The sequence below is a fragment of the Vigna unguiculata genome, chromosome 5 (genome assembly GCF_004118075.2).
Source record: "Vigna unguiculata cultivar IT97K-499-35 chromosome 5, ASM411807v1, whole genome shotgun sequence".
In the NCBI taxonomy this organism is placed as follows: Eukaryota; Viridiplantae; Streptophyta; class Magnoliopsida; order Fabales; family Fabaceae; genus Vigna; species Vigna unguiculata.
Window position 1 is genome coordinate 7910415 of NC_040283.1, and position 23682 is coordinate 7934096.

At 30.6% G+C, this 23682-nt stretch overlaps 2 protein-coding genes across 4 annotated transcripts; both read right to left on the bottom strand.

The window, feature by feature from the left end:
• Positions 1-2755: 2755 nt before the first annotated feature.
• On the bottom strand, positions 2756-6127 carry LOC114183845 (acetyltransferase NSI). The gene is made up of 8 exons (XM_028070999.1): positions 5971-6127; positions 5780-5874; positions 5630-5690; positions 5182-5365; positions 4753-4852; positions 4515-4615; positions 3718-3811; positions 2756-3068 (listed from the first exon to the last, which is right to left on the bottom strand). Exons 1-8 carry the CDS (start codon positions 6003-6005, stop codon positions 2989-2991), a joined length of 750 nt encoding a protein of 249 aa, XP_027926800.1. The 5' UTR covers positions 6006-6127; the 3' UTR covers positions 2756-2988.
• Positions 6128-9729: 3602 nt separating this feature from the next.
• LOC114185852 (probable LRR receptor-like serine/threonine-protein kinase At1g06840) lies at positions 9730-23466 on the bottom strand. Of its 3 annotated transcripts, none has more exons than XM_028073792.1 (21): positions 23351-23466; positions 19544-19645; positions 19158-19308; positions 18944-19015; positions 18764-18835; positions 18256-18399; positions 18091-18162; positions 17920-17991; positions 15461-15535; positions 15207-15275; positions 15023-15091; positions 14815-14883; positions 14527-14613; positions 14300-14368; positions 13378-13892; positions 12787-12939; positions 12424-12707; positions 12039-12090; positions 11213-11460; positions 10719-10853; positions 9730-10312 (listed from the first exon to the last, which is right to left on the bottom strand). In XM_028073792.1, exons 2-21 carry the CDS (start codon positions 19632-19634, stop codon positions 9959-9961), a joined length of 2853 nt encoding a protein of 950 aa, XP_027929593.1. In that variant the 5' UTR covers positions 19635-19645; positions 23351-23466; the 3' UTR covers positions 9730-9958. The 3 variants fall into 3 exon arrangements, with proteins under 3 accessions (XP_027929593.1, XP_027929591.1, XP_027929594.1); XM_028073790.1 differs by having other exon boundaries at positions 23334-23466; XM_028073793.1 differs by lacking the exon at positions 15023-15091 and having other exon boundaries at positions 23334-23466.
• Between the last annotated feature and the right edge of the window lie 216 nt (positions 23467-23682).

Consider the following 23682-nt stretch of genomic DNA (forward strand, 5'->3'; position numbering starts at 1 on the left):
CACTAAATTTTGAAAACGTATATCCAAATCAATCAAAATATTTTTTTTTTCGTTTAATTCGTTGTTGAACTTTTCTATCCAATTTTTTATTATGCTTTTAATTTTATTTTATTCTAAATAATCATATATAGCGTCATACTTATGAATACACTAATAGAATTATGTGATTTTTTGTAAGCAAATAAATCAGCTAAATCTTACAAAAGGTATTGAAATATATATAGTCTAAAACAATAAAATTCTCAATCACACAAATTTAATTAAATTGTCAGAAAATAGTGACACTTACAAATATGAATACATATAGTCATTGACAAAATTAACAATGGACAGGGATGTTTATTCACTTAATTATTCAAACATAGCAAACATGGGAAACTAATTTATAGTGAAAGTTTACGTGATAATTTGTTTTATTTTATATTTCTTTTCAGTGTATTGAAGGTCCACGAGTTTCACATCAGAATCCTATTTAATCTTTATAATCAGATTAGGACCTACAATGAAGAGAGTTGACAAAATAATAATAATAATAATAATAATAATAATAATAATAATAATAATAATAATAATAAATTCTTTTATTTCAAATTGAAAGTATATGTATATCTTATAGAAGATGTCTACTACTTTTTATAATATGCATATCATAAATTATGAACACTATTATCAACTTCATTTCCTTTAATAGTTAAAAGCCAAATATGGTATATTTGTTATATTAGTGGAGTGTTTTATTGCCGACAATGATAAAGGGTGTCATAATTAACAAGAACAAATAACAAATATAACTGAATTTTGCATGTGATCGTTATAAGTGTACGATAACTAATTTGTACTTTTTTCCCACTTGCAAAGTATAATATTATTAGTGGGAGAAAGCATCTTCTTGTGTTCAAACTCATAATAGTTTCCGTGTCACATTACCACATTCTTAAAAGCACAATTGTCTTAATTATAATAAGTATAGTTGTCACATAAAATAATATGATTATAAAATATTATTGTTGTTGATATATGGTTAGGAAAACCATGAAATTAATGATGTTATGAAATGATTAAAATGTTTAACTATAATTATCACAAGGAAATAAAATAATCACATTTAGATAGATGATTGACCTAATTAGTTAGACGTACTGAAAATTGAAATTTTGTGATGTTGAAATGTGGGTACTCTTTAGGTAATTTATGGTTCAAAAGCTTTCATGTTTACATGAAAAGATAATGAAGAAAGATACGGATAGATTATTTATAGAATATTTGTATTCTAGAGTACTATATTGGTAAATATCACCAATTTCAACTGTAGTTTATAAATTACAAGTTATACATCAAAACTTTAGGAACATTATTTTACTTTCATTTTGTTCTGATTTTGATTCAAGTGCATCTGACAATCCTGTTAGAAATAATTATTGTGTTTTTAAGATATTGTTCGTTTTGAAGTGTTGAACTCCACTATAATTTTATCTTTAAAAAATATTTTAAAAAATAGAAGAAGATAAAAATATTTAAATTTCACTTTACCTCAACAAAATACGTAAAAGATAGGTCCTTTTATGTTGCCACCACATATTCTTTCTCTCCTTCCGCCGCCGCCCCTCTCATCATGTCTTTTTCCGGTGGTTCCTAAGTTTTATATTTTTTATGCTTTCTCTATTATTTAGAAAAGGTCAACATATCACATTACACTATGAAAGCTTTTCTCATTCTCAACAATGACTTTTAAGTTGTAGATTTTCGAAGTGAATTTTGAATTCCACAATTTATAATTTTTCTTTTATGTAAAAATTACTTGTGGATGCGCAATCCAAAAAGGAAATTCCGAATTACATACACCTCTCAAAGATTTTTTTACAAAAATAAAATTATTTATGAACCGCATTTTGATGTAAAAAAATTAAATAAAAACCCAAAAGATAAAAATAATTTTCAAATTGTGCAACTCAAAATATTTTTTTTCATACAAAAAATAACTTTCAAATTATAAATCTGAAAGTCGTTATTTGATGAACCCAAAGGACAAAAATGAGAATTTTCATATTTATGGAAGAGCAGAAAGAAATTATGAGGGTGAAAAAAGAAATTCCTACCCATCTATCATATCCAACTAATTTTGCCACCTTAGTAAGAGGTGAGCTTTAAAGGTCACACCATTAAAGAAAGATGTGAGTTACAAAAATGACAATATTCATATCTATTTTGTCATACATAACAAAATCATAATACACAACAGAAACTTGTTATAAAATTGAAAAAAAAAATGAAGAAAAATTAGTTTAAATTGTTTTACCAGAAAGGAGAAAAACATTGAAAGAAATAGTCAGAGGAGGTTAGATGTTCGTTTTTAACTATTTTAATAAACAGAGAAGACTTTGGAGAAAATCTTCATAATATTTCTAAAGCTTCGGTGTAACTCCACTGTTTCGTAATCCATTTAACTAACCTCTCTTAATGAGACAAGACAATCATGTTATCTGATTATTTCAAACCTTAATACGTGATAAATCTGTTACCTTTTATAAAAACTACTTTAAGATATGTCATAGTACTTATGATTTTTAGCTAATTAACAGATAATTAAAAAACTAGTTAACTGAGAGAAAAATGCCATTAACAGTACCCGTGTTTATAAACTCAACATCCAAACACCATAAGAAAACTATCTTTATATGATACAATTCATCCAGAATGAACAAATATTAAAAAAAGAAAACAAAATCACAATTACTAAGTAGTGAAGGTTTTCAGCTTTTGCAAATATAAAGCAGGATATTATAATCAAAAGTAGTGAAACTTAAAAAAAAAGAAAAAGAATAACTTGTTAACACTATCGCAATAATCAATCACAGGGTTGCCATCCAATCTTTGTACCTTAATCTTACAAGTAATAGGTAAATTTGACACTGCTTCTCTGTTATATATACTTTGTTGTTGCAAATTGCAACGTTGACATCAGAAAAAGCAAGCTTTGTGGAATTTCAATTAGTGATTGGGGTACCAAAACATGCCTTTTATGCCCTCTGGGTCAGCTTCAAAGCCTAAATTGCGATAAAATTCCACAACTGCATTCAATGGACAAAAAAGCAAATATTGAGACTCCAAGCTGCCAAACAATACCAAACTACATCCCCAATTAGAAGGAAATTAGGTACTGAGTATAAGAATAGCATTGGTCAAGACTGGAGGCAATGACACAGTAAAAGAAGAATATTGTCAAGTTAAATGGGTAAGTATGTTCCTAAATGAAGGCTCCATAGTGTAGCCCTTAAAATTTATGACATTGCTTTGTAGGCAGCTTCTTCTTGCACCTCCCTAAACTTCTTACTGCACTTCCATAAATTTCTGTATTCCGGATTGTGCAATCTAGAGTGTAAGTTTTACATTTCAGAAAGTACAATCTAGAATATAAAAATTGCATTCCGAATTGTAAAATCCAGAATATATCTGTATTCTGAATTATACAATGTGGATTACATTTTTTATTTTGTATTTCGGAATACAAAAATATATGGGAGTATAGGTTGATATTATGGAGGTGCAGGAAGAAATGGCTTGCTTTGTATTCACTTGAAAGAAACCATGGAAAGCATGACACAAGTTCACAAAATAACAAAGCACTTTTGATAGACAGAACAGCTTTGAGACTTTGCACAATCCTGTGATTAACACGAGTGATGATACTATGCATAAAGGATAACAATATTGTTGTACCTTTACTATCTGCAAACAGAGTTATATTGCCAATGTCCCTTTGCAGAAGAGCTCTAATCAGTTTCTCTATAAGAGCTTTACCAAGACCTTGGCCCTATACAATAAAAACAGCATCAATAAGCAGTATAACTAGTTTGGACTTATAACATGAGTACTTGTGTTGTTTATAGCTTTAAAATAGCTTCTGATAAGTTCATAAGCTGATTTCAGCTGATTTCAACAAGCTCTCTAGGATAGCTTATGAAAACAGTTTACATAAAATAGATTAACCAGAATTGTCCTTTGATTATGAAAACAACTTACATAATATGCAGATGTTCAAAAGACCTTAACTAAGTTGTTTATTCAAATGGAACCTATAGCCATGGTTTAAGCTTAAATTGGATCAGACAAAATTCGTTTTGGCAGAAATGCAGAATGCTCGAATGCAGTACCATGTGATTTTACAATTCTTCCAATAAAATTAGAGATTCAAGCATTAACTATCTTCATTCTATGGCTGAATATTTTGGAAATTTAGCAGGAGATAAAGTAGAGAGTGGTTTTTACTGGAGTAGTTTGAAATAGAATGGAGGGGGAAAGTACAGAATACCACTAACTTTTTTGGGAATTTTGCATCGTTAAATAAAAATGGACACAGAGTGATGCCAATTCAATATTTACCATGATTTATGCATTAGACTAAAGTATATTATACATGAATTTGAGATTTTGCATATTCCACTTTTGGTAGCAAACTTTTCAAGCAACTACACCAGAGTTTTCATTCAAAATCCAAGTTCAGTGACAGAAAATACCTGGTAACTAGGATCAACTAGAACATCCCAAATTGTGGCATTGAAGGCATGGTCAGACGTAGCACGGGCCATGCCAATTAATCTCTTCTGTTCATCCCCCTCTGTTAAATAACTTCGCCAAGTACACTAAGATGTTCATCAAATAGGTTTAGATAGGTATAAGAATAAAGAAAAAGCTTAACCATTCAACTAATTGATTTAGACAGAAGACAAAAACAAGATGCCATAGTAATTTTACCTGACCCAGGCGACTTTCTTATAGAATGAAGTGAGGCCACTATATAGCTATTTTTCAAAGCCGCAGCTAATTTTGACAGTGGTCTACGTGGCCACCCTACCTGTCAAAGTCATAACCATTCATTTTGCCAGAGGGTGAGCATGATTAAATAACAAAGTCTAAGCACTCAACTTTATTGATAAAAGTTATACACTGAATTAGTAAATTATGATGTTAAAAAAAATACTCAGTAGATGTGTATTAAGGAACATATACTAAAGGAAACTACTGTGCTGATTAGCAAGAAAGTCCTAGTGTTGACAAACTTAGTAACTTCAAAACTAACATGATTTCAGTGTATTGAAGACTGTAGAGAAGTGACTTCAAAACTGCCTTACAATAGTAATTAGAAAAATCAACACACAACTTAAAGACACATTAGAATCACACCTTGTCACAGAGGGCTTCAAGATCATATACATCAATATCTCCACCTGAAGAGAATATTATTTGTTCAATTGTTCCATCAGGTTCTGTCTTTTCCACAAGGACAAACTCTTGAGGCATAGGTTCTTCATCTTCTTCATCTATAGAGGGTGGATCAATGACTTGCATTGAGTTATCTTTCATCAACCTTGACGAGGAAACAAGTCATTAGGTGAAGGGTATTTTCAAGATAAGAGATACACTAACCATCATATAACTCCCAAAAGCAACAGGGTACACATGTTTGATAATACTTTTATACTTAGATAATCAATAGCTTGCTTTCAAAATTAAGGCACAAAGTGCCAATTTCCTTGAATGTGTATAAGATTTTGCACAATACAAGTATAGGGGCTGGTGCCCTTTTGGTTTTCCTTTTATTACCAAAATGAAGAATGAAAATTGAAGGTACCCAGATTTAATTGATTCCCAAAATCCAGCCTTGAGCTGAAAAGACTTGAACTTTCTGGTTGCTGCAGCCAAAAGGGAAACCTTTACAGTGAATAAATTATGATAAGAAATTGAGAAAAGGGAAGAACAAAGACAGTGAGAGTGTGTCCACCTGTAGTAGCAATGGAGTAATTAAAATTGGAAGGAAATAACAATTGTGTTTGAGTAGACAGAGGATAATTGGCATGAAATGGAACAATTGAGAACCTGAAACAAAAGATATACAGAAATATATAATCATAACGACAAAAGTGAATAAAAAAAACAGGTGTACGAGGTGGGAGATAAAGAAAGAGAACCGACGAAGAAGAAATAGCATTGAGATTGAGGGTTAGCATTGTGAGCTGCTGCGTTCCTTGTCGTGTCAGTCTTGTCCACCCAATTCAACACAACACAACACAACACAACACAACACTCAGATGATGCATGTATGTAGATGATGATATGATGGTGATGATGGTGTGTGTATCTTCCTTGCCAACCACATTTTCGTGCACTTCTTCTTCCCCTCTCAAATTTGGGCCTTAACATTGGGTTTCAATTACTACCATTGGGTTGTAACTACTATTTACACTCTCCAATTAATAAACACACATACTCCCTTTTTGTAAATTAGCCTAGCCAGACTACGTTTTTGTATAACAGTAGAATAAACAGTTTCTTCATTCTTCCTCAATATATTTCTTCCTGCACTCCCATATAAAAAAAAAGAAAAACCTTTCACTTTTTCTTTTTTTATTATACAATTCGAAAGTAATAAATGATTTCCAAAATCTAAAAGTCAATAATGAATTTTGAATTGTATTGTACATCGACAAAAAATGGTTAGAAAAAAAATTCAATTTCTAAATTTCAATTAGAAAGTCATTTGACTTCTGAATTGTACAGCTCAAAAAATATTTTTAAGAAAAATATAGTTTTCAAATCCAAATTCTACGGTCCAAAATGTTATTTTTTTTTTCTGGATCCCACAATCTAGAAAGATTTTAATATACGGAGGTGTAGGAAGACAAGGCCTAAGTGATTAGTATCTATTGAAACTTAATTGACCTTCATTGTAAAAGTTCAATTCTTAATCGTTTCTTTTGCCCTTTATCATATAATTTTTTTTACCCTTCATAGTATAATTCTCTTTTAATGACCGAGAGTTATTTTTATATATTTTCTATAAAACTGTTTTAACAAATTTATTTTTTATTCATTAATAGTTTTTTTTTCTCTATTTATTTCATTTTTTTTCTTAATAAATATAAATTTATTTCATATCTTAACTTTTTTCCTTATTTATTAAATTTTTTTAATATTATATATATTCAGAAAAATCATATACACATATGCTTGTGTTTACACTAGTCTATACAAAAGAGGATACACATTTTTGTATTTTTTTTTCAATTTTATCCTTTTAATTAATATTTTTTAAATTTAAATCTATATAAAGAGGATACACATTTATGTGTCTTGTTTTTGTTTTTCAATTTTATCCTTTTAATTAATATTTTTAAAATTTAAATAATTATTCATAATAATTTCTTTTTTTAGTTTTATCATTTTATTAACTATTTTTTAATTCAAATAACTATCCATTATAAAATAATTATTTGTTTTTTATCATTCAGTAACTAGTTTTTCAAATTTAAATAATTACTAATAATAAAAATTATTTACACAATATTTTTTATTTCAATAATTAAATTTATTTTATTTATAGTTATATCTATAAATATATACAATTTTTATTTTTTCAATTTTACTCTTTTAATTATTATTTTTAAAATTTAAATAATTTAAAAATATTTAAAAAATGATACACGTGCACGAAGTGCTATCATACATGCATTTATCCTAGTGTAAAAAATGAAAATATGTAAGATAAAATAACACGATTTACACAAATTTCTTACATAACATTGGAGTAAAATTTTTAAATGATAAGTTGTACATCTGGACCTATAAAATATATGTTAAGAAAATATAAGCAAAATTGTTTATGCTCTTTCCTTGACAAACTACTTGAGTGACAAACATGTGAACATAAATTTTATAAACATTAGCGCTTTAAATTTGAAAAAAAGTCACCAGCACAATTAACTTTCTTCAATCTTAAACATCTAATGTTTGTTGACCCAAATTATATATATATATATATATAAAGTAACTCTTAGATAAAAATCCTCTTTCACTAAAAATCTAAGACACAAGCCACAATTACACATATTAGTTACTAGAAATATCAATTTGGCATGGACAAGCTCTGACCCACTTTTCATGGGCCCAAAATGAGGGAGTAAAAAAATAGTCTCCGTCCCGAAGTGGGTTAGAATTAGAGTTAACATGGGTTCGACAGGCGAGACAAGTCCGGTTGATGGGCGAGCCGTGCCAACTCAGGCCGATGGGCGAGATGGGTCGAGTTGATGTTGACGGTCGAGACATGTCAGATTGAGTCGGGTCTGGTCGACAGTCGATACGAGCCAATTTGTGCCGATGTTAGAGACGAGTTGTGCCTGATATGGGCTTGGCTCGCTTGACGACAAAGACTTCTCTTCTTCGTCGGCTCGAGTTGACCCATCTCGCCTTTCGGCCAAGCCCGACCTGTCTCTACTATCTCTCAAGGTCGGCTTGACCTGACCAGGAATGTCAAAAAAATCTGTACCCACAGGTATATGCGGATAAAACCCTCAACAAGTAGGAAATAGATATTGAAAATAGATATCCTCGGGTAATGGGTATTGGTATACCTTCATGTTAACGGGGTGGGTACGGGTATCATAGTATCTGTACCTGTGGATACCCGTACCTGCTATACTCTAATTTAAATTTTAAAAAATTATTAAAACATTAACACATTTATTTTGAATGGGTTATTTTTTATCAATTGGTTTTAAAAAATCTTCATTTATTTGTAAATGCAGGTACCTATGGATATTCGTGAATATCAAAAAAATATGTTGGTATCCGCATAACAAATGCATAACGGATACCTACAAGGATATGGGTACAGGTACGAAACATATATTTATCCAGCGAGTAGGATATAAAGGAGCTACTACCCGTACCCTACCTGCCTTGTTGACATCCCTAGACCCGACCCGTCTTGGTTGTTAGCCTGGCTCGACTCGACCCGACCCGTCTATATCGTTAGCCTGACTCGGTCATTGACCAAATCCGGCCTATCTCGATCATTGGTCCGACCTTGTTTGTCTCGACTGTCGAACCAGCCCAACCCCTTCTTAACTATTGGATCGGTTCAACTTGTCTTTGGTCTGGCACGTCTTCACTATGGAGATGGGTGAGCCAAGCTTGATTGTCTAGATAGAAAAACTTAAGTCAAAAGTTTAATAAAATAATATATTTTTCTTGTTTAAGAAGAAAATATGTTTAATCCTACTCCACTTTGATTTTGTTGGGTTTTTGATCTTGTGGGTTTTTTTAATAGAGTTTTTTTTGTCCCGTGTACATTTTTGGCCTCGGTCCACGTGGATCTTGGTCAAATATTCTGGGTTGCACCAAATTAACACGTCTACCCGTTACACATACATACGCAAGCATTTATTACAACTTTCCATCACTTTTGTATGGCGTTAAAATTATAGGGAGAAATGATCACGTGTCCCAATTTTGGTGGCATAATTAAGACTGTAATACACACCAAATTATTCAACTCTGCTGATGCTTTCTAAGATTCAGAACAATTTTTCTCTGATTTTGCAAGTTTACAAAAACGTAATGGAGACCAATTACAACATAAGCTCTAGTAGTGTGCATCCAAAATCGGAAAGCTTGGAACCTCCAACCTGGTTTTTACGGCGAAAGCTTCTTGATTTTACAGAGGAACTACATTGCTTTTAGCCACTACTTGTAGACAACAAATTTACTGTGTAAATAAACTGATTCACTTATTTTGTGTTATTCATTCAATCAACGAATACAGTTTATACACTCACATATTTTTTATTGTTTTACTCAAAACATACAAAAACGACTAACACATTAATTACTAATAAGACTCTAATGGTTAATGCATTGACTACTCATAAGATTTCAACTGCTAAGGCTCCAACGTTTAATACATTTAAGTTTATTTCAAACCCAACATTATCGGACAAAGTGTTCATGCCATGTCCAGAACAATTTTGTCATGGAAACTTATAATTATGAAAACAAGAAAAAGTGCTTTCACTGTTTGACAAAACACACAAAAATTTAATAGCTTACACCCAAACTTGCCAGCACTAAACAGTATATTTACATATTTGAAGTGTGTGAAAGGCACTGATGGCATAGCACATTATCAGCGAGGAACAATGGTGGGAATGACACCACTGACAAGATTACTTCCTGACACATACGCGTACTTGTGTTGATCCTCTCTTGCTGCATTAGATCCTAAAGATGATGAGGTTGCCATTTCACCTGAGTTATCTATGGCAACATCTGGGAAACTGGCTTCATCACTTTGTGATAGCATTGCAGCAATATCTTCTAGTTCCCTCACCACGTCTAGAATTGATGGCCTCTCCTCTGGTTTATCTTCGCAACATCTGAGGGCCAGAGTTAAAAACTTGTCCAAGCAATCAGAGGGATATAACCCCATTCTTCTCTCTATGACGGAATATATCATGCCAGATCGACAAGCCGCATTAACCTGACACCAAATTATGTACCATTAATGATATTGGTAAGTTTATCTAGTACTTCTTTTTACATGGATTGGAAATAAATCAGATATATCAGAATTCATGTGACATTTTTCTACACAATGTACTACCACAAAAGTCAATTTTGAGTTTAATTCGTATGCATTATCAATATACAAATATTTATACTGTCAATCAATCCAGAATCATTGTTGGTATGACTTCTGTGAAATTTATTGCAAAAAGAAAAATCTCATCATACGTATCCATGTGTAATTAGATATCAGTATATAAATCTGTTCTTCTGCCAATGCATACATGGTTTACTTCAACTTTTCATGATAAGTTTTATGCAATAGTTTTAGTGATTAGGTGATCACATATGACAGACAGAAAAAGTAATAGAAAGAGTACCTCGGTAACAATGTGTTTCCCACGTGAGATTGGCTGCATCCCTGTCAAAAGCTCCAGAAACACAACTCCTAGGCTATAGATATCACTTTTGTCAGTAAACATATGAGTCGATACATATTCTGGGTCAAGGTAACCCTGCAGGCAAATTACAACGTAATAGTCATATTTCAGATAGTATTGATATTCAGTGTCAGGTAAGAAAGGACAGAAATTGCAGCAGCCCAAAAGTATACGATTTAATGATAAGACAAGTTTTAACTACGCTACATCTAAAATTAAATGGTAAGTGGAATTTGACTAGTATGGAGTGGCTTGTACATGAGACTATTAAATAGAAGAGAAGGATATGCCAAGCCATGGAACTCTTATAATTAAATACTCAAAATTGAATTGTATCAATTGAAATATTTATTTAAATCAGAAATTTCTCAATGTAACTTCAGGTCTTCAATATTGAAACTGAAATCATTCCAAATTTTCTTTGACAAACTTACTGGTGTTCCTTTCACAACAGTTGAAATGTATTTAGTGCCAGATCCTTCTGATGCAAGCCGTGAAAGTCCAAAATCAGCTACTTTAGCTGTAAATTTGGAGTCTAGAAGTATGTTGCTGGCTTTAATATCTCGGTGGAATATAGGAGGGTTAGCCTCTGTATGAAGATATAGTACGCCTTTGGCTGCATCCAATGCAGTTTTCAACCTCATACCAAAATCTTGTCTTTCATTGGCTTTTTCACTTTTACCTGCCACAGTTTAGTATATTAACTTTGAATTATATCTTATTAGCATTACTGAAAACAGCACCAATTCAAAATCATGGAGCTGCATTATTATACTATCCTTTGTCCTTCCTTTATGACATGTTCACTTCTATCCTTTTGTTTTCTACTTATAAAGATAGAATGACAATAAAATTATGAACTTCAGCATTGACTTATCATGATTTCCTTTGTTCAACATGGCTTCGCCAAATATTAGGAGCAAAAGATAAGTATTTTAAAAAGCATATACATTTTATTTCTAGCTGTATTGAAATATTTATTTTTCCTCAATCAACTGTAGACACGTAACAGCCCTATAAAAGATCTCATCAGTTGTGTCAATACAACAGAGGTCAGATTAGAAAAGCTTTTAAACTTATTATACAAACCCTAACATTTACTAAGAAGATATTAAAATTGCTTTAGCATATATAGTTTCCATGCAGATTAAAACTGGTGAGCAGAAAACATAAAGAAAAAGAGATAATATGCACTAACAAAACAAGGTGGTACATATTTATTTTTACTTCCAAATACAGAAAATTCCAACAATTTCATACCAGAAATCCAGTCCCTTAGGGTGCCATTGGGCATGAATTCATAAACCAGCATCTGAACCACCAGAAAGAATATATGAGAACAATAATATTATTACTAATTCTAAACAGTTAGTGATGACTTCATCTCACCTGTGAGCTTAACAGAACAGACACACCAAACCAAACCAGATAAACATAAAGAACAAGCATGCGAAATGGTCTAAACAGACTAAAGGAGACAAACGGGACGCTAATAAAATAACTGCCTCAGTAGTTAGAGGAATGCATATTATGCTATGGCATTTGTGCACGGCGATTTCTTTCTCACATTTGAATTCTTCAACAACACTTAAATCAAAGATGATGCAGACAACAAAGGTGCAGTTACTAGCTATATGATATATACCTGCTCCTCTTCTTCATTACAGTATCCAATCAGTGAGACAAGATTTCGGTGGTGTAACCTTGATAAAAGTTCAATCTCAGTCAAAAACTCCTTTTGGCCTTGTAAGGAATCTTCTGCTGCTCGTTTAATGGCCACAAGTGTTTCCCCTGACAAAATGCCTTTATGGACATCCCCATAACCTCCTTTGCCAATTATACTTGAGCTGCTAAAATTGTTCGTAGCAATAGCCAGTTCTATGAAAGTAAATTCTTTCACACTGTCTATTTTAATGTGTACACTAGGGGCTGCAAAAAGAAATAGGCATGGAATCCCATTCTTCAAGGAAATCAAAATGACGCTAGCAGAAAGACTTACAATACTTACACTTAAGTTTCCTTGAACTCCTATTCAGATATTTTGCACGTCTTCTAAAAAGCAGGAAAATGATTAGAGCAGATGTTGCTATACTAGCAACAGCTGATATTATAGCAGCAACCAATATGAGTGAATTAGATCTACCCCTCTTTGAATCAGTAGCTATAAAAGGAAAGTTAAATTAGAGAAACTCGGCAAAGGCAAATCAATTCTAATAACAGATTAACTAAAAGGAGAGATCTGTAACCAAAGTACAAAGAGGGACGCATATGGTTTGGTAGCTTGTCTTTGTGTGTGCTCCAAACGTCACAAACATAAGGTATATACCATTAGAACCAATTGGCAGTGATACTTAAAATATATAAAATTTATAGCAACATCTTTGTTACAATGCTTTATAGAGAATTTATAGCGAAATCTTCCAGTATTATGCATGTTAAAATGCCAATAACTTCTACAAGTAGCAAAAGAAATTTGTTCCATAAAAATCATAAAAAAAATATTTGATGGATTGCAATGGTAATAGTGTAATCAACACATGGCATAAATTTGCTACGCATATAAGATTCAATAATAAAATGTTGAGATTACGAAACTTACTAGCTGTATAAGGTCCAACAAGAGTGAAGCTCAGGAGTTCATATGGTCCAAAGAAATGATTGGGAGGAAATCGCCATGATGTAAATGTGGTTTTAATACGATCGACCTCACTTTCGTTGAACATATTTAAGTGGGAATCATATGAAGGGAATAGTTTTAAATACATGGTTATACGGTTTCCATCTTCCCAAGCAGATATTGATAACTGATAGTGTTCTAAGCTTAAGGAATCAGTTACATATATTACAAACATTGCAAAATAGGGAGCAAAGTAAGAAAAACTTGGACTTTTCAGCCTGTATCCAATTATCAGAGGAGCTGCACAATAGCAAGGAATTGGGAAAGAGGGTACATATAATTCATATGAATTATCTGCTTGGCAATCTTGAATTAGACACACACTTGATGCATTATTTGGGTCTTTGACTACTTCATGTTCTTCATCTCCTCCAGGTCCACAATATTGACCAATATTTTCTATGTTAGAATTGTCGCAGACTGTATTGCCATAAAGCCTTCAAGGAAAAAAGAAAGAACTGACACGAGATATTTGGAAAACACATATCCGAGTAACACGGGGACACTAGGAAATGGCAACTTCAAAAGGACAGAAACAGATATAATATAACATCTAAACTGAATTATAACTAACGCGAGACTAAAACTATTCAAAGTGTCCATGTAGCATCTGGCATTGCTACAACAAGACAAGGCATATCATATAGAAGTACTTGTGCTTCTTATTATAATTTATGAACACCAAACAAAACATCATTTCAATTTCTTTCTTATTAAATGTATAGTGGCTATAAATAATTTTGACAATTATTTTCATACTTAAAGTGAAACACTTGAACTAAAAATTAAGCATAAATGTATGAGATATTTTGAACACGATATGAACAACAAAGACTGAGCAAACCTCAAGGTAACATTTGCTGGGGGGTTCAGATTTCCCAAAACGTTGACTAGTGAGTTATTTTCGAGATTGCTGCACACATATAAGAAGAAGAAAATGAATTTACTTTGAAAATGACATAATATAACATACACTCCATCAATAGTAAATTCTTTAGCAAAGTTATTTAACTTGATGAAAAAAATTAATATTCCTTTAGATTATAGCAGTAATCTGGATTCAGAAGTTACATTTTAAGTTTGTCTTCAGTATTGAAGGCCCTGTCCTGCCATATGCTAGCAGGGATTGATCCATTTAGCAAATTGTTCTCAAGTGACCTGTGTTTAACAATGAAACAAAAACATCAACCCAATGTGCAAAGACTTTCACTTGGACGGAAGTCTCACTAAATCCAAGAAGTGATGCCAACGATGGCTTCTTCAATAGAAAGTTTTATTTAAGATATTTCAAGATATTGATATGAAATAATTGAATGAATATAACGAGAAAAACAGATTGACAGGTATATATCTTCTCACAGTTTTTGAAGATTGGGGTATATGAAGCTTAGAGGAATTGGTCCTTCGAGAAGATTATTGGATAGATCACTGCAATAGTAAGAAAATTACTGCATCAAACTCAAATATGTCATCGCTAACTGACTAGGATTCAGCAAAATTAACATTGTGATGAAAGGAAACCAACATAGATACAAAATATACAAACAAAACTTGAGTATTTATATACATAGTTGTCATATTGTCTGCAAGTTTGTTTGATGGTATAGTTCCAGTAAACTGATTCCTGCTAAGGTCTCTAAAACATGAACCAATCACATTAGTTGGTAACTAAAACATGAGTAGTAGTAGATGATTTCTTTCTCATTAAATACTATAGAGAGAACAAATCCACAAGTGATATTTTAACTTACAAATAGCTAAGGTTGGTTATTGAACTGAAATCAGGAATAGTTCCTTGCAGATTGCAGTTTCTCAGACTTCTGTTCAGTCAGACAGAAAAAAAAAAAAAACTTAAATAACAAAAATAATCACAAGTATGTTGAATTAACAGTTGAAAATAAAAACTTAAGTACTTTGTTGATAACTAAAAAAGGGTCAGTAAGTATCTGTAACATGCTATATTAAATTTAAAACAAAAAGAAGTGTCTATCCTAAAAGTACTTACAATTTCACTAGACCGGAGAAGTTTCCATAGGTAAAAGGAATTTCATTCCCATTGAAATTATTGTTATCAAGTTGGCTGCATCGAAAAAAAAGTCAATACCAAAATCATAATTGTTGGTAAAATCCCTTTTCTAGCCAATTTTTAGTACACGTGAAAGCATTCAAAGTGCTGTCCTACAGTCACATCAATGTTTAATATATAGATAATTACATTATTGTAGATTTTGATATCCTTCTCTACTTCTGGACGCTTTATTTTTGGTAAGACACTTGTTTTAAGGAAATTTATGTTTCATTGAGATTGATTATATATTTAGTAAGGATGTATCTAGGATTGTTTTTTTATCTCCGTTATACAAAACTATTGATGTGAGATCTCCACAAAATAAATAAATAAATAAATATATATATATATATATATATATATATATATATATATATATATATAGTTGGAGGATGTATCTACGAATTTTGATACCAATAAATCATAAACAAATTTATAAAAGAGATTAAGACATTATCTTTAGATAATAGGTGTGTGAGTCTTCTCCCTATATATTACTCAATTCGATTCCTAACAAGATTATAGTTAAACATCAAATACTCACTAGTCCATAAAATTACCAACTGACGTCCAAGATGTGCTATTATACACTTAAAGTCCTTCGTAGAATACGTAAAAGACTACAAACTTTTGAATTTGCAGCTGAATACTAGAAGTAAGAACCACCTTTGCAAACTAAAAGTATTTCAACTGTTCATAGGTAGAGATATCAAAAAAATCCGTACTCGCGGATATTTGTAGATAAAACCCGTAACGAGTAAATAATGAATATTGTAAATGGATACCCGCTGGTAATGGCGGGTACGGGTATAATATCCGCATGTTAACGGGGTGGATACGGATATTATAGTATCCATACCCATAAATATTCGTACCCGTTATACTCTAGTTTAAATTAAAAAAAAAAAAAACATGATTAAAATATCAGCATATTGAGTTTGAATGAGTTATTTTTTTATCAATTAGTTTTAAAAAAAAAATCATTTTTTTGTAAACTGTCATTCAACACTATTTAAATGGGTTATTTGGACTTTATTTAAAATTTATGAATGTGATGTATTGTATTTTATTTGAATTTACGATTAAAATATGTAGTTAAATATTTATTTTTATTTTGTAAATACCCGTGGGTAACCGTAGATATCTGTGGATATTAAAAATTTATACGAGTACCCGCATAACGAATACCTGACGGATATGGGTACGGGATACGGGATACGGGACAGATATTTATCTGGCGGATAGGGTACGGAAGAGCTACTACCCGTACCCTACCCACCCCGTTGATATCTTATTCACACGAGTCCTGCAGTTGACTGTTGCATAAGTTACATTACATGATAAAACATCACTAAAAATGGAAAGGAAGAATCTACAGGCTACACCTGTGAGTATTAACTCACAATCATAAAAACCTGAAACTAAAATAAAGGCATCAATGGATGATCAAGTACAACATATGTAGAGGATTGATTTATGGGAAGCATGGATTGTAAAAGACTATTCATGCTGGGCATTTTAAAAAGAAAAGAAAAACTAAATACTTCTCAATATACATACCTTTTTTATCAGTTTGCTTCTTTTATACCTATTGATGGAACCTAAGGCTCTGCTAGTGATATGTATGCTATCATATTTCCCCATCTAAAATCTTTTTGTTATTATTTTATACCCAAGACTTCTACTGCCCTTTTTATCCCCACCTTTTGGCATGGACTGCACAAAATGAATCATAAATAGCTTAAAAAAGGGAAACTCTTATTAGTCATTGGATTGAGTTTACACACAACCAAATTACCTTGGGGATTGAAAAGAGTAAGAACATGAATTGATGATACATTACAAATCGCTTTAGTTTCAAACGTGTGACAGGGCTCCATAATTCCATAAAGTTGTTGTATAAAGTCGATTATACTAATAATTCAAATCATTTTATATAGAGTTGCTTGCCTTTTGAAGTAAGAAGCAAATGAAAAGAAGGATTTCATGCTGAACATTAAGGACATATGTACCTGCATGCGTCAGCAAGTCCATGCATGCAAGACATGACTATCATTTCTCCTAAATGCTAAAAATCAGTTTACAGAGTAGGGAGTCCTTGAGAAGAAAGAATGGAATTCTATTCAGAAATTTTATGTTGCCATTTAGTTCTGTCCTGTGATGTATACACCATCGCTCTTCTATCAGGCATATCTTCAATTGTCAGAACAACCTAGACAAGGTGTATGTACTTATATGGTCATTAATGTTCTTGTTTCATCATCCTGAGAACTTTGTGTATCAGAGAATGATTTTAAACATGTCTACTTATGCTACACTAGATATTAAGCAATGCATGTCAACAGTAATACAAGTAATAAATACTACAATCTAAACAAGGTGGAAGTAGAACATACAGTATTCTTAACCGTTGCAAGACAGAGAAACCTGGTGGAAGGTTACCAGATAGGTTATTGTTGTCCACAAGCCTGAAAAGTCATTTAAAAAGGAGACAACAAAAACTTGTAAAGGTCATGCCGACATGCTTCTGAAGATGCAATGGAAAAAATTGGCTTCAAAATACTCACAAATGCACGAGATTAGACAGATTTGAAAGTGTGGAAGGAAGTTGACAACAAAACGAGTTGTTATTCATGTGGCTGCGAAGATTCAAATGAAGCAGATAATGGAACACGTAAGAAATCTAGCTCCTATATGAGATGATGGTGCATTTGGTTTATAGACCCGCTTACAGATGTTTAACTTTGGCCATGTTGCCAAATGACTCCGGAATAGGACCTGACAATTGGTTTTCATCAACTTGGAGTCTATCCAAATTCCAAAGGTTGCCAAGCTCATCTGGTAAATTACCAGATAACTTATTCCCACTTAGGAGCCTGCGTAGAAAATATACCAAAAATAACTAAGGAGCACTAGCATGATCACTACTGTTCAGTCACTAACACTGGCATTCAGAAAGCAGAACATCAGAAATTTCCCCCACATAGAAGCTTTTATTTTACCAAAAGTTTTCCAATTATACTCAGTAAATTAATTTGACTCTGATGATCTGAACAACAATCTTGTCTCAGAGAAATACAATATGCGTATTCATAGCACATCAATATCAACAGAAGTATGAATTTTATTCTGCATACACACTAAAGCAAATAAGATCCTTCTTTTAAACAACTATGTTAGCAAATAAAAACTTGATGAGGAACTGTACTAATACTTTTACTGCTTTAGCAGTGTTCTTACAAGAGTTCCAATGGCAAGACATTTCCAATTTCCTTCGGTATTGTGCCTGTCAAATTGTTCCACATGAAAGACCTTCAAGCATAAAACAATGAGGATATTAGTATGTCATATGATAATACCTTTTCTCTGATACCGTTATTCGCCTTTCCATGCAACAATTTATAGCATTACACAACTCACAGTATCTGAAGATGAGATAGCTGACCAAGCTGTGGGGCTAAACTTCCCGACAGATTCATAGTCATTAAGTAGCTTCATAAAAGTGAAATAACAGAAAATAATTAGAATGTATTAATTCCATGCACATTAACTCTTCCTTATATAATATCTAAATAAAATAAATTGAAATTGGGAAGAGTTAAAGAAAGGAGAAGGATAAATAATGTATACATACAGCTTTTGGACATGGAAGTAACCATCAGCCTCCGCCCTATCAAAACAATGAACCCCAGTCCAGTTTGCCATACATGGGTCACCCGAATTCCAGTTCCTCAGATTGTTCTTAGGATCAATCAAACTTTTCTTGATGTCAATCAGTGCATTTACTACAAATACATATCAACCACTAAGGTTAAAAGTTCTATATGCCATATGTTTGTGGCAATGCAGAATATTACACTAAAACATATCATTATCATGATTACAAATTCCTCCCGCATTTTGCAGCTTGGACAGAAATTTTAATCCAAGTTCACTAGTACAGAATCTAAAGTGACAAGCCAGAAAGGAAAAAGTGAAACGGAAAGTTTCAAAGTTTTGTAGGGCTTAACAAATTCACACCTTCTGAAGGGGCTGTTTGAGAAGCTTCTGTAAGGATGATAAAACAACACAAAATAGCAAAGGCATGTCCATGAATTCTTAGAGCCGGCATCAGAGAATATCCTGCAAAGAAAAAAAATGTAAAGGGTGAATGAAAGAAGTACTGAAGCATTGTAAGGAACGAGTTTCATTCTGGTTCTTCATTCAAAACAAAACCCTGACATTGGCATAAAATTTCTTGAAACAAAGCAGACTTAACCCCTACCAGAAAAAAAATGCATGGAAACCGTGACATCTTGTCATTTGGCCTTGTATAAAAGTATAATTTCTATAAATTATTTATGCATGGAAACTGAAATTTGAGAATAGAAAAACCAGCTGAAAGCAAGCTTCCTACAGCAACAGGTTGAAGTTTGAAACTTTAAAGTTGGCTAATTTGTATAACTTTTTGGACGTCCCACGTGGCAAAATTATAACATATAATAGTGAAATATAATAGTGAAGTAGTATGATTCTTATTTTATTTTTATTTTATAAGTTGATTTTGTAAAATGAGGTTAAATATAAATTTATTTAATAAAATTCAAGGTAAGTTAATCATAATTTTAAGAGTATTTTTCAATATTTTTCATCATAAATGTTTAAGATTTTGGCTTCCTTTAATATTATAATGTTTTTGAATAATTTGAATATTTAACTTATTTGTTTATATATATATATATATATATATATATATATATATATATATATATATATATATTTTTAATTTTTTTTTTCATTTTTACAATATCATTTATCATTTTATATTTATTTAGTGTAATGTTGGGTAAAATAATTATTTTATGTAACGTTGGGTGAAATAAATGAATACTTATTTCCAAAAATAGGTAGGTTAAATCAATTCATTCAATTATTTATAACATACTAAAAAGTGAGTGAAATTGACTTAAGTTTTTTTTATTTTGAGTCGTTTGTATAATTGATTTTAACACTTGTAATAAATATTAATTCTTAAAATAATTCAATAATAATGAATAATATTTAGATTTAAAATTTAGAAATAATGTTAACCTCTCTCTCTTCTCTCTATACATATATATTTATTGTTCTTATAATTTATTCCGGAGTAAAATAGAAATGAAATAATTAATACTAAAACTCGTTGCATCGTTTACTATGAAATCGTTTTAAAGATTTGAAATTATAATATTATGGAAAGGAAGAAATAAGTATGATCATACACTCTAAGTGAAAAAGATTCTGTTGATAGAACTCACAAGAAAATGGATTACAACATAAAAAAATTAAAAAAAAAAAGAAGCTTAAAACAAGATATTTGTACACAAATTTCAAATCATATTCTCCAATAATATTTGTTAGTAAATATGTTGTTTAACTTAAAACAACATTCATAGACAACCTAATATATTGCATATCTATTATAAAGTTATATGCATAGGTGGTATGGAAAGTTACCAAGTGAGAACTTTCAAATTTAGAAAAATCTTAGAATTCACAATAGGCTTAGATCTGATTAATGTAATTGTATGGCATAAACATTCAATATACATCATATTTTAATATATTTGAATTCCTATGAACTTTAGCACATGAAGCACACAAGTGTCAACACTCACCAAGAGTAGTCCTAAACCATTTATATTGTAATATTGATGTTTTTTTTTGTTTTTTGTTTGTTTTGAGTTTGCATGTAATTAATACTGATATTTTTTTAGATACATGTACATATACGAGCATCTTTATAAAATAAAAAATAAAAAATAATTTGAATATATATATATATATATATATATATATATATATATATATATATAAAGATAATATATTAAAACAGATATACAATTAATAATATTTAATATATAAATTAACACATATGATAAATAAAAAAAGGCTATATTCATTTTATTTTAATACTTTGTTTGAATTAGAAATTTCAAGGTGATTATCATTTTAGAGAATATAGAACCCATTGTAAAGAATAGGTTTACAAATAGAAAAAAAAAACTGAAAATAAATCTAGAAATATAAGAAAATATTTTCAAAAATTCATACAATAACTCTTTGCTCTTTTTTTTCTTTTTTTTATCTTGTCTTACCTTCGTTTCACTTTTTCTCTATCTTATCTATGTTAAGATTAATATATAAAAAGTGTCAACATTTGTATTTTTTACGACTCAATTGTTGTTTTATATATTTCAAAGTTAAATATATTTTTAATTTTTAAATTTTGATGCGAAATTGAAATTCGTCCATTTCTAAAATTTTGATATATTTTAGTTTACAAATTTTAGAAATGAATGAATATAGTTCTTTTAGTAAAAAAATATTAAATTTTTTTATTTATCAAATGCATTTGAGGTTAGCATTTGAGTTATTTACCTTTTTTAATATATTCTATTTGTAATGTAAGTTAGGAAACGCATTTGACATATTAAAAACATTGAATGAAATTGAGTTTAAAAAATTATATCCATTCATTTTTAAAATTTGATAACCAAAATGTATCAAAATTTGAAACGGTAATAAATTATAATTTTATGTGCAAGTTGAAAAACTAAAAATATATTAACAATTAAATATTTAAAATGATTTAATAAATATATTTTAAATCTAAACATTAAAATTTTAATTTCAAACAGGCTTTAATGTTCTGCATAGAGTAACTACGAGTCGTATCATCTATTCCCATAAGACTTCTAAATTTACTCATTCACTTTTAATATTTTAAAATTTGGATAATATTTCATATTTAACATTTGGTAACCTCAACTTTAATATAATATATTTTATTAAAAATTTTATATTTATTAGAGATAAGACCAGTTTAAAATATACATGTAAATGAAATCTAACCTTATAAGTTGATTATATGGAGTTGAACTAGAAAAAAAAAATCACTTCTAAATATTATATTGGAGTCATAAGTTAACTCTTATCCTAGCAAAATTTTGTGTTTATTGAGTTTATTCCATTTGTTATTGGGTCGTTATCAAATCATCTATTAATATATAGTCTTACACTTAAAATATATATGTCACAATGTAAAAATAGTGTGTTCAAAATTTCACATTGACTAAAACTAAGATTGGTTTACGTTATATATATATTATTTAAAATTGATGATGTAAAATTGAGTTAGACCTAAAATTATTTTTTATCGTATTTACGTATTGTTTTAATATATATATATATATATATATATATATATATATATATATATATATATATATATATATATATATATATATATATATATATATATCTAATTGCGAAGTTCGTTCTCGATTAGTCATGTGCGGAGGGAGAGAACGGTGCAATTGCCCCAGACCAAGTCTCATCCCCCTACCCCTACTCCAAGGGGCTTCACACTCTGGGAGTTCCTTCTACTTGACTAGCTTATTCGGATTTCAATTACCAGCCCCCTATAGGTATTGTCTTCCAATCAGTGGGTTCATGCCGCACAGAAAGCGAGACCTACTTCTTTCTATCTCAGATAACTATGAAATTTGGCCTAGTAATAAGCTTAGAGTGGAAGAGTCGGTGAGGAGGAGGGCATCTGCTCTTAGATGACATTTCGTTAACTGCCAAGAGCCTGAAAAAAGCTTATATATATATATATATATATATATATATATATATATATATATATATATATATATATATATATATATTGTTTAACCTTTTTATTCATACACAATATTAACTTTTAACTTATATTATAATTTTTAATATTAAAATATGTTTAAAATAAGAGAAAAGAGATCATTAGAACTAAAGTGAAGAAAGATACCTTAGCAGAGGATTTACCTTCACTTTTGTTGTTTTGGTTTTGCTGTCTCTGTCTCTCAATCGCTTCTGTTTATCTTCTTCCAATTTCACTCACTCCATTGCCATGCCCTCACTACTCTTCTGTTTATTTTCATTTTGCAACCCCTTCTCTTTTTATATTGCATTATGCATCCTTTCAACACTTGCATTTCTCTTTCACATTCTTTCAATCCCTTATCTTGTGGAATCATCAACAACCAATAATTAAGCATCTTTCTTTCCACATGTCTTTTCATAATAAATATAATAATAATAATATTATTATTATTATTATTATGGTAATATTATAGTTTTGTGTTTTTATCTTCAGT